The following is a 12,153-nucleotide window of genomic DNA, read 5'->3' as shown; positions in this document are numbered from 1 at the left end:
TACAAGACTTTGTTGACTAGCTAGTACTTAAAAAAACATGTGGTCTTACCAAAGTTGTAAACTACAACCTGTCATTTAAAAGTCTTCAGTTTCACATTATTTATTGTCTACTCTGCAGAGTTTGATACTGGGCGCGATTTAAGCAAGTTGCCCAAATTGATTTAATAAGCAACAACAAAAGCTCCAACCCTTTGTTTGATGCTGTACTCACCAGGATAGCCTTTCTCTCCTGTGTAATATATGTAATCCTTTGCGATCTAGCTGTCCTGGTTCATCTGTAGTAACCTTTTATGAATCACCTGGTAGGCTAACTTGGTGGTGTGCTTACCACACCAAGTGCATCCCCATGTGGCCTCACACTCTCCTCACAGCATCCTCAAGAAGGCCGCCTTTCTTTTGTTTGCATAGAGAACTCCTTATTCACTAAAACTGCTGTTCCAGTTCTGTTTTTCTCGCTTCAGCTCGGTGTTCCTAAAGCCTGTCAATGAGTCAGAAATTTTTCCTGCAATTCTTTGCTACAGCATTATGCTAAAACCATATGTGCAGACTTTCCCATTGTTCTTTGCACAGTTTTTAGATCTATGATAGACCTGTCTGCTCTTTTTCTCCAAAAGTGTCAACAACACAATCCTTTTCCTTTGTTGAAAATATATATCTACACAGTAAAACAACAGCTACACAGTTGTAAGAAATCTGAAAACAACCAAAGGGGTTGGGCACACCTGTGAAGGACTTTCTCTTAACTAAATGATTTGAAGCGGGAAGAACCACGTATCTTTTGAGGTAGGAAGAACCAGCTCTAATCTGGGCCACACTCTCTGCTGGCCATCTATATATAGGATGTAGAAGAAGCTTTTGCTCTTTTCTTGCACTTCTGCTGACAAGTTTGTTCCTTCAGTGGCAATAGAGCCTACCTCTGAGATTCCAGTGTATACTAAGGACCAGCAGAGGCGTCCAGCTTTGTGGACTGAACTACTGGATTCCTGGACTTTTCGTTGGTAGACAGCCATTATTGGGCCAGCTGGAGCACAGCCCATAAGCCATTCAAATAAACCCTGACTAATACAAGGTCTTGATAAAAAAAAATACTGCTTCTATATCACAACTCGATCCCTAACTCAAAATTAACTGCTAGTTGCTTGCCTTCGTGTTTCCAAGTAACATGCTTAACCTTTAGCTTTGTTTTTTTAAGTAAGTACAGTCAAGTTGACCGTCACTGCCTTCCCTCTACAGACATGCTCTGAGGCTGGAACTAAGTAACTCTCTTCTCCCTAGTTCCTGACATAAAAACACATAGAATCATTCTAGATTTGTCTATGAAGTTAACTGTAATGAGTACCATATGTAAGGACACATTGGCCTTTTTGCGAATGCCTTGCAGTAATCTTGTGTCCTCTAGACATGTGTCTAGCGTGTCAGAATTTCCCATTGGGTTTGAATAATATTTGTTATTAGATTTTACTCATCCACCTGTAGATGCACACAAGTTACTTCCATCTTTTTGCAACTATGAATATAATCTTATGAATACAGGTGTGTGGAGTCTCGGCCTTTCTTGGGTAGATACATGCCTGTCTTTACTATGGCTGTGCCATCTTTATATTCCATGTTAGTACACAAAGGTAATTCCTGTACATCACTGCTAACCGTAGCCGCTGTCTCCTTTCTCTGTTAATAGTGGGATAATAAGGGTGATGTGGTTTTTTAAAAATAATGCCACCCTTTGTTTTCCTATAGGAAACTGAGGATGTGACTCACAGTTTTTGATAATTCACATAGTTGTATTATAGCAAACTAATAGAGACTGAGCAAGAAGGAAGTTTTATATATAAAGGACTCATATAAAGTTCATTTAAAAATTGCCCATCAATAGGAACAACCTAGTGGAACTGTGGTCAAAAGATTTGACCAAACATTTCACAAAGGAAAATATAGAAGTACTTAACATCAGAAAAATAAGTAATACAACTACGTGAATGACAGAAGGCAGGGGAATGGACTCTACCATCCTGTGAGTATGAAGCACATTGAACTCCAGTGCCTCACTAATGGCGGTGTGACAGTTTTGCCACTGAAAATGTACATGGTTTCTAACTAAACATGACTGTTACAAGACATAAGGGCATTTTGGGGCATATACTCTAAGAATGTTGGTCAAGATAAGAATGTTTATAGGTAATTCTATTCATGTTCATTCCAAATTAGAAATTAAACATTAGAAAGCAAGGGTAAATGTCTATAAAACATACAGCTAAGCAAGTGGGGGGAGGGGTGTATGTAAACAGATCACCATAAAGTTCCAGAGTGAAAGCCAGACAAATACAGGTTGTAAGTGGGAGTGGAGGGGCAAAGGCAGGTAGGTCAGTGTTAGCTCATGACCAGTTTGATCTCCATATAAAATTCCAGGGCTCCACAGTGAGACAAAGAATCAGCAAACAAACACACGGGGGTCATAGAACAGTGACTAATCAGGAGTGCCTAGAGGAGGGTATAAAAGCCAAGTACTTGTGGTCAATGAGCAATGCACACGTATAGAAATGACACTGCAACAAAACTGTACAACTGATAGGGTAACAACACAGACTCCGGTGTCTGGGTGGTGAAATAGACCTTTAGAGGGAAGGATGAGAATGTGGTGGTGGGAATATCAACTATCTCGATTTGACTAACAGGTTGCACTGGTGGATGCATAAAACATCAAATGGCATTCAAGAGTGCCTGTTGCCTTATTAATTACAATAAAGGTTAAAATTACTAATTGATGGAATTCGGAAACTGTCACAACAGATACTCATTGCTACTGGGAATGCAAAATAGTACAACTCTATAGCAAGACCAATGTATCAAATTCACAGATTCTATTTTCAATGTTGCAACCTCTAGATAAACATGTACTTGTGCAAGGTGATTATTGGTTTATTGAAGCATTGTTTATAATAGTAAATATATGGAAAGCTTCACACTGGTTAATATATATCTAAGTACTGGCAGGGAACCCAGACCAACTAATTTATATATAGATACTGAGTTGAAAAAGTCACTAAGCTATTCAGGAATAAGAGAGGCAAAGAAGTCACAGTTCAACTTCTTGCATACCCCGCATCCTTCTCCAGCTTAAAAAAGAAGTTAAAGCAGAAATTGCACAGAATGGTGCCCAATAAGGGTAGGATACAGAAAGGCAGATGGGGGCCATGCCTGCCATATATGGTTTGAAATTCAAATCACGCTCCTCTTTAAAACTGCATTTAAATTGGGCAGTGGTGGCGCACGCCTTTAGTCCCAGCACTTAGGAGGCAGAGGCAGATGGATCTCTGAGTTTGAGGCCAGCCTGGTCTACAGAGTGAGTTCTAGGACAGCCAGGGCTACACAGAGAAACCCTGTCTTGAAAACAAACAAAAACCCAAACACAGGTTTGAGTCTCAAGAATGCATTTAAAGGCTAACATAGATATTATTTATGAACTGTACTTATAACTACGAGATGAAACCTTTAAACAGTATATAGTCCTTTCCCACAAAGACATTAGTTCCACAGAAAAAGACATTATTTAAAAGCAGTCATTACATGCATAATTTACTTTAAATGTCATGTCTTTTAAATTTAGTTTTTTATGGGTATGTGTGTTTTGGCTGCATGTGTGTTTGTGAACTGTGCACATGCCTGATGTCCATAGAGGCCAGAAAACCTCATCAAGTCCCCTGGAACTGGAGTCATAGAAGGTTGTGGATAATCACGTGGTACTGGAAATTGAACCTCTTTCTCTGGAAGAGCAGCCAGTGCCCTTCACCTCTGAACCATTTCTCTAATATGATCTCTTATATGGTATCTAATAATGATACCAGCCCCTAATGTGATATCATACTTTCAGACGCTTTCTATATTCTGATAAAAGTTCTTTGTTATACAATATTTTAAGTGGTTCTACAGTAGTATCTTAATATGTCAGAATCATATATATTACATTATTATAATTATATATTATATAATATGTGTGTGTTTAGTGTTACAGGATTTTTTAAACTAACATTTTAAAAGATTTATTTGTTTTATGTAAGTACACTATCGCTCTCTTCAAACACACCAGAAGAGGGCATCAGATCCCATTACAGATAATTTTAAGCTACCATGTGGTTGCTGGGATTTGAACTCAGGATCTCTGGAAGAGCAGTTAGTGCTCTTAACTGCTGAGCCATCTCTCCAGCCCTTAAATATGTATTTTAATGTGTGGAAATTTTTAGATTTGAATGTTACTTACCTGATAAATACTTCTTGTCATATGGAACTAAAATGCAAAAGAAAAATCAAAATTAAAAATTTTAAGGATGTCTTATAAGATTTTTATATACAGTTCTTAAAAGTGGATACTCTATAAGGTTAATATCCCTGTCTTTACTGTGTCATCAAGTCTCTATCTTACCTGTTTCAAATTTACTTTTTAAAAATGAGATATCTAGGCCTGACAAATGCATTAGCTTGGTTGCTAGAAAAAGAATAAAGGAGAGTCACAAAATACAGTAACAAATGAGAGAAAAATTCTGATTGTGGATCTGTAGAACACATGTAAAATTAAACACCAGTGGAACTTCTCAGTAGTTGTTTTGTTTTTAATAGTTTGAGAGTTCATATATGTGTTTGAGTGTTTTGTGTGTCTACGTGTGCAATACATTGCATACCCAGTGCCCGTGGAGGTTAGAAGACGTATCCAGAAAGCCTGGGACTGGCTGTGTATGTGCTGGGAACCAAATCCAGGTCCTCTGCAAGAGCAACAAGTGCTCTTAAAACCTCTGAGCCATCTCTCCAGCCTGTGTTTCTGGTATTCTTGAATTAGTATTTGTTTCGTATCATGGGGATCTCAAACACAGTAAGTGAAAAGAGCCAATCTGCATGTGTGTATGGGGGTGATTGTGGGGTGAGCGTCTGCCTGTCACAGTGTAGAGGTCAACGTACTTTAGATTTTTATTTTTATATATGGGTGTTGTGCCTCTGCACGGGTGCCCCTGGAGGGCAGAGGAGAACATTAGATTTCCCAGGATTGGAGTTACAGACAGTTGTGAGCTGCTATGTGGGTGCTGGGAATTAAACCAGGGTCCTTTGGAAAGCAGCAGTGAAGTTAAGCACTGTGCTGTCATCTCTGCAGCCCCAGCTCACAACACCCTTACACAGACATAGAATAAAACAAAACAGAAACGTTTAAAGTTGGGATGCTACTTCTATGAAAGTACTCTGAGTTAAGGACCGGTTGAGTTATGTTTTAAGCATTTACATTTGTTTACTGAGAAAATAGTTACTTGGAGTGTTAGAACAAATTAGATTCAAGGTTTAACAAATAACGTGAAGATTATAGAACTTGTTAATTTGGTTAAAATAAGCTTTAATAAATCAGGTAAATATATTTTAATATAGAATACATCATGAAGTATGATATAATTTTAATACCATTTTGTTTACCTAAACAAACATACTAGTTTTGTAGAATAAAATAATGTATGTAAGTATCTTAAGATTATACATTACTGTTCTTTACTACTCAGTCAGATTACAGGCAAAAAGAATATGGACATTCTTTTGAAAAACAGAAGAAATTTATGAGCTTTTAGGAACTCCTAAGACTAGGCACATAGAATTAAATTATGTCTGCTTCACATGATTTGGCTCCTCCTTCGAAATGTAAAAGAATTTCTTGACTTTCAAGAGACTAGCACACATCCATGCTATGTTCTGAGGTCTTAATCCCTCTATTTATGAAACACAGTATGCCTAAGAAATGTATTCAAAACTAACGCTGTGTTCCCCATTCCTCCTAGAGTGGAGAAAAGACAGACTTACTTGCTGCTTTGCAAAGTGTTCCTGCCACAGAAGAAATTTCACAATTTCCTTTTTTCCATTCACCTGTCTTGGCGTACAGAAAGCCACAGGTGTCAACTAGGTCCTCACCATCTTGATCTGCCCACTTGTCGAATGTCATATTTGAATGATCAAACCACTTGAAAGTTGCATCTGTCAGTTAAGAAACATGATGACAGTTTTCAAAGGTGTTAAGACCCAAAGGAAGATATTTTCATTAAAGTTGGGAACATAATAACATATTTAATGGTCTAATTTTTGGTTGCAGGATTAAAAGTTGTAGAAGGAATACTATATCGTATTATATATAATCATCAAAGGGTATTGATTTTAAGAGGATTCTGGAAAAGGTACCATTTTTTGTGAAGAAAAATATTTTGGTGAAATAACATAAAATAGTTAAATATCAATAACCTTCACAACCTTTAAAAAAATGAAACTAGGGGCTGGAGAGGTGGCTCCACGGTTAAGAGCACTGACTGCTCTTCCAAAGGTCCTGAGTTCAATTCCCAGCAACCACATGGTGGCTCACAACCATCTGTGATGGGATCCCATGCCCTCCTCTGGTGTGTCTGAGGACAGCTACAGTCTACTTGTCATATACGTAAAAAAAAAACTGAAACTAATATCTATGTCTGTGTGTACATACTCAGTTTGTACAATTACATATTATACTACTATATAAATCATATAGACACTAAAAAAATAGATATGCTTTGTAGTTTTGTATAGTAACAAAACTTATAGCCAGGTGGTGGTAGTGCACTCCTTTAATCTCAGAGCTTGGGAGGCAGAGGCAGGCCGATCTCTTGAGTTCGAGGCCAGCCTAACAGTAGCTAAATTACAGATGTGCAATAAATATTTTATGGCTGGGCATCCCTGCAACGAGGAGCTGTATTAAAGGGTCACAGCATTAGGGAGGTTGAGGACCACTGGTCTAGGGACTTAAAGAACCAAACATCTTATGTCTTACCAACACTAAAACAAACCAGTCACGCCTCACAGGGCAAACACCACTTACCATCAGTGTCATAGAACATGCCTAGCAGGAGATCATCTGGGCCTTTCCATCGCTTTTGTAAGGTGTCCAGTATAAACGCGTTCTCTTCTTCATTATGTATACTTACCATATCTGCCCCTGAAATAATTTTAAAAGAAAAGCAACTTCAAGAATCAATTGAAATCATGAAGTATGTAAAAACTGTGAATTATAGTTTCCCTTTACGTGTTTTTAAGTTGGCAGGAACGTGGGTGGGTAACTATAGAAGAGACAAAGTCTGTGGTCCAAAAATCAAAGTACATCATAGACCGACCGGCTTAGATGTCTCAGCAGGTTGGAAGCAGCTGCTGCCAAGCGTTGCTGAGTCTCATCTCCAGGCCCCACATGGTGGAAGGAGAGAACTGACTCTTACACGTTGTCCTCTGACCTATATACATGTGGCTCATGTAGATCTGGACTCACACATCATGCATATGCAGGGATGGTTTCTTAAAACATACTTGTGGTGGTTTGATTAAGGATGGACTCCGTGGCCGCCTATGTTTGAATGATCGCTTAGTCATCAGTGTGTGGCACTACTTGAGAAGGGTTAGGGTCGTGGCCTTGTTGAAGAAAGTCTGTCACTGGAAGTGGCCTTCGAAGCTTCAAAAGCCCAAGCTAGGCCCAGTGGCTCTTCTCTTCCTGCAGCCTGCAGATCTAGATTAGAACTCTAAGCTACTTCTCCAGCACCATGTCTGCCTGTGTGCTGCCATGCTCCCCACCATGATGATAATGGACTAAACTTCTGACCTGTAAGCCAGCCCTAATTACATCTTTTCGTTTATAAGAGTTCCTGTGGTCATGGTGTTCCTTCACAGCAAAAAAACCACTGACTAAAACAATATTATCAAAGAGGAAAATCAGAAACTGAGCAGACTCTTATAGAAGCAAACACTTTAAAAGAAATAGGGTATTAAGTGAAGTGGTGGTGGTGCATGCCTTTAAACCTAGTGCTTGGGAGGCAGAGTGAGGCAGACTTCTGAATTTGAGGCCAGCCTGGTCTACAGAGCAAGTTCTAGGACAACCAGGGCTACACAGAGAACCTGTCTTGAAAAAATGGAGAGTGAGGGGAAGAGAGAAATAGTGTTTAAAAAGTCAATTTATCACAAAAAAAAATAACACAAGAAATGTGTGAAAAGGAAAGTTTAGGAGCTGGGAGGTGTCTCAGGTAGTGCCGGTTAGCCCTGCAAGCCTGGTAACTTGAGTTCAGTCCCTTCAACCCTCGTCCAAAGTCAGATGTGGTAACATCTGTAATCCCTGCATGCCTACATAGAAATGGGAGGTGCACACAGGAGAACCGATTGGCAGTGTGTGGACCCGCTAGCCTGGAGTATGAAGTACAGCAGCAGAAATCAGAGAGCCCCTGCCTCAGTGAAGCGGAAGGCAAGAACCAACTCCCAAAGGTTGTCCTCTGAACACAGGCGTGCACATGGTGGATGTGCTTCCATAAATATACATCCACATAAAACATACAAGTAACAGTTTTGTGAAAGATGAGAATGAAACTTTCAGAAGTGTAGACTAGCCAATTTAGCATTTGATATAGAAAACTAAGAACTGATTAATACGGGCAATCAGAAAGATTAGAACAATTTGTTGGGAAAAATTTTGGTGATCCATATAAGACCTAAAGCACATATTCTTTGAGCAATTCTTCATAGCATATTCTGTGTTAATCATTGGCTGTCGCTCCAAATAGGCACAATGATCAGTCACACGTTGTGCTGGACACACATTGCTTTCCTCAGGCAAAATCACTACAGCTTCTTCAGGACACTGAAAGATTGGGACCACAGTTACCAAAATATTAACGAGTATCTTGGGGTGGTCCAATTTAGGTTTTACTGCTTTTTTAAAAACTGTTTTCATATGTTTTTCTAAATATTCGATAACAGTTATTGTGTGGTTATGAAAGGGCTTTTAAAAATAAGTCACACCTTTAAAGTCAGAATGCAGCAAGGCTTTCCAAATCCACCTTCTTAATCTTTTAGGCATTTCGTGCCTTGTATGTCCACAGCTATGGTGGTTAGACTGGGAAGCCCCTCCCCCACATAGGCTCATATATTTGAATTCTTGGTCCCCAGCTGGTGGAACTGTTTAAGAAGGACTAGTAGGTGTGGCCTTGTTAGAAGACAGTTGTCATCTGACGGGCTTTGAGGTTTCAAAAGCCCATGCTATCCTGTTAGCTCTCTGTTGCCTGTGGATTAAGATGTAAGCCCTCAGTTACTGCTGCTGTGCCGTGCCTGCTTGCCTGCTGCCATGTTCCCTGATAATGGTCTTAGATTAACCCTTGGGACCATGGGTCCAAAGTGAAATGCTTTCTCTAATGAGTTAACTTGTTCATGGTGTTTTGTCACAGAAATCAAAAAGCTACTAAGAAGTTACCACTCCCTGATTGCCATAGGCTAGTCATATCATAAGGCGAAATATACTTAGTCCAACTTCAAAAGTGTTCAAAGTCTGTCACAGTCTCAGCATGGTCTCAAAGTCCAAAGTCTCCTCTGAAACTCAAGGAAATCTCTTAATTGCATGCTCTGTAAAATCAAAAGGCAAATTTCATACTTCCATCATACAATGACACAGAATATACATCATTCCAAAAGGAAGGAATAGGGCATAGTGAGGAAATAGTGGACCGAAGTAAGACCAAAACCAAGCAGGGCACACTCCAAATCCTATATTTTTGTGTCTGATTCCAAAGGGCTGAGAGGCTCTGCCCTTCCCAGACTTGCTGACTGCAACACACGCCTCTCTCTTGGGCTGGCTCTACTCCCTGCATGCAGTTCTCCTTGGCAGACTTCCCACAGCTCTGGCACCTCCTATGTCCTAGAGTCTCTGATGTCATCCAGGCTTCATTTTACAGCTTCAAGCAATGACCTCTCAGGGTCTCTGTGCAGGGACTCCCCTGCAACTCACTCAGCCTCAGCAATCCTCCTTAGCTGTGGAGTGGAGGAAAATTACAAATTTGTGTATCTTTCATGACTCAAGTCGGAACCACACAGTAAATACTGCCAAGTTGGCTATTCTCTTGGGATGGGGCCTGGTCCCCTCCTTGAACTACATGCACATAAGCATTGATTGTTGCTCTTTAGGATAAGAAAATCCCTCAGGCCTTTGCTCTCCAAGTTGAGGGTTAGCTGGCTCCACTCTCACCCTGAGGAAACCACTCTCTCCTCTGGTTCACACCAAACCTCTCCTTAGCTCTTTCAGCACAGTCCTTGTCTCCAATATTGAATTTCCTGGTGGTGTTTTTTTTTCCTCTTCAAACTGTATCAAGGCAATTTATAAAATAAAGCAATTAATTTGGAGTTCACGATTCCAGAGGGTTAGCCTCTGTGGCCGTCAGTGGGGGGAAATGTGGCAGCAGGCAGGCAGGCAGGCAGGCAGGCATGGTGCTGGGATAGTTGTTGAGAGCTTACATCTTGTTTTCATATTTCCTTTTGCCGTGCTTGCTTCTTTTCATTGTAGATTTGCATAAGAGTGGTTACTAATAACCCTGTGACCAAGTCAGTGTTAGACTGCCTTGAAATCTCCTCTGCTAATGAAATCGATGTTAAACTTTCTAATTTAGCTTCTCGCATATTCTTAGGACAAAAGAGAAAGAAGCCACCTTCTTTGCCAAAAATGTCACAAGACATCTAGCTCATTGTTGCTAATATTGTTCTTCCCTGGAATCTCTTGAGGCAGACTTCCACAGTCCACATTGCTCTTAGTACAAGTGTCTTCCAGAACCTACTAGGATGACCTCCTAAGTCCCTCTTAGCATCCAACTGCTTTCTTAGCCCAAAGTTCCAAAGTCTATATTCTTCCAAAATGACCCACATGGTCAGGCCTGTTCCGATAATAGCTCACTCTCTGGTGCCAACTAACATCTTCCTTACTTTTCTATTGTGTTGGCAAAACACCATAACCAGGCCAACTTATAAAAGACAGCGTATAATTTGGAGCTCACAGTTCCAGAGGGTTAGTTTATGACCATCAATGGGGGGAAGTGGCAGCAGGCAGGCAGGGTGCTGCAAAAGTAGTTAAAAGCTTGAAACCTCAAAATCCATCCCCAGTGACAACAAGGCCACACTTAATGCTTTCTAACTGGGAAGCAGACATTCAAATATGAGCCTATGGGGGCCATTCTAATCAAAACACCACAATATCCCACCTATTGCCTATTGAGAAACATGTATTACATTTTCAGCTATTGTTATGAGTTTACAATGTATATTTATTTCTTATGTATCCTATATAACATTCAAAAAGTTTTATTCTTTATTGATAAAGGGACGCAAAATATGAGATCCACAGTTTTGATAACTGAAAATTACCAACTGTTTTGTAGTATTTTATTATATTGAATGTGCTTTCTTTAGCTCTTAGGTAGTGATTGTAGATTTTAATTGAGATTTTACATACATAGCTTGCATTTTAATTCTTTGGTCCTTTACTATTTCTATTAACCCATAGCAATATTTTAAATAAATGTTATGACAGGAACCTACAAAAAATTATGGTTTTTAAAATTTATTTTTATTTTATGTACATCAGTGTTTTGCTTGCATGTATGTTTGAGAGTGTCAGATCCCCTGAAACAGGAGTTACACATAGTTGTGAGCTGCCATGTTGGGGCTGGAAATTGAACCCAGGTCCTCTGGAAGAGCAGCTAATGCTCTTAGCCACTCAGCCATCTCTCCAGCCCCCTGTTTTATTTTGTTTTTAATCAGGGCCTCCCTGATAACACTTCCTGTCTAGGAAATGCCATATGTACTTTTAACTATCTACTCTAGTACTTACTGGTAAAGTGCAACTTAGTGCTTACCCAAACTGCTACTCTAGAAAATTCCTCAGGAGAAATATTTAACATATAGAGGTGTCTTCCTTAGGGTCTTTATTGCTGCAATGAAACATGACCAAAAAGCAAGTTGGGGAGGAAAGTGCTTATTTAGCTAACACTTCCATATCACTGTTCATCACTGAGGGAAGCCGGGCAGGAACCTGGAGGCAGGAGCTGATGCTGAGGCCACGGTAGGATGCTGCTTACTGGCTTATTCCTCATGGCTTGTTCAGTTTGCTTTCTTATAGACCCAGGACCACCAGCCCAGGGATGGCCCCACTCACCACAGGCTGGGCCCTCCCATACTGATCACTAATTAAGAAAATGCCTTACAGCTGGATCTTATGGAGACATTTTTCTCAATTGAGGCTCCCTGCTCTCTAGTGACTCTAGATTGTGTGAAGTCGACAACAAGCAAACAAACAAACAAAAACCAGTCAGTACA

At 39.9% G+C, this 12,153-nt stretch overlaps 1 protein-coding gene across 2 annotated transcripts in view; it reads right to left on the bottom strand.

The window, feature by feature from the left end:
- The window catches only part of LOC114622689 (CD302 antigen), a 131,306-nt gene that overhangs the window by 1,687 nt on the left and 117,466 nt on the right, over nt 1-12,153 (bottom strand). For both annotated transcript variants that reach the window (XM_028769118.1, XM_028769117.1), the window contains 3 exons: nt 6,866-6,982; nt 5,827-5,997; nt 4,256-4,282 (listed from right to left, as the gene is read on the bottom strand). In XM_028769118.1, coding sequence (XP_028624951.1) covers nt 4,256-4,282; nt 5,827-5,997; nt 6,866-6,982 — 315 coding nt within the window. The remainder of the gene's footprint in view (nt 1-4,255; nt 4,283-5,826; nt 5,998-6,865; nt 6,983-12,153) is intronic.

This window comes from Grammomys surdaster, unplaced genomic scaffold (genome assembly GCF_004785775.1).
Source record: "Grammomys surdaster isolate TR1022 unplaced genomic scaffold, NIH_TR_1.0 191, whole genome shotgun sequence".
Lineage (NCBI taxonomy): Eukaryota > Metazoa > Chordata > Mammalia > Rodentia > Muridae > Grammomys > Grammomys surdaster.
The sequence above is the reverse complement of the archived record's forward strand: the minus strand, read 5'-3'. Positions and strand labels throughout refer to the sequence as shown.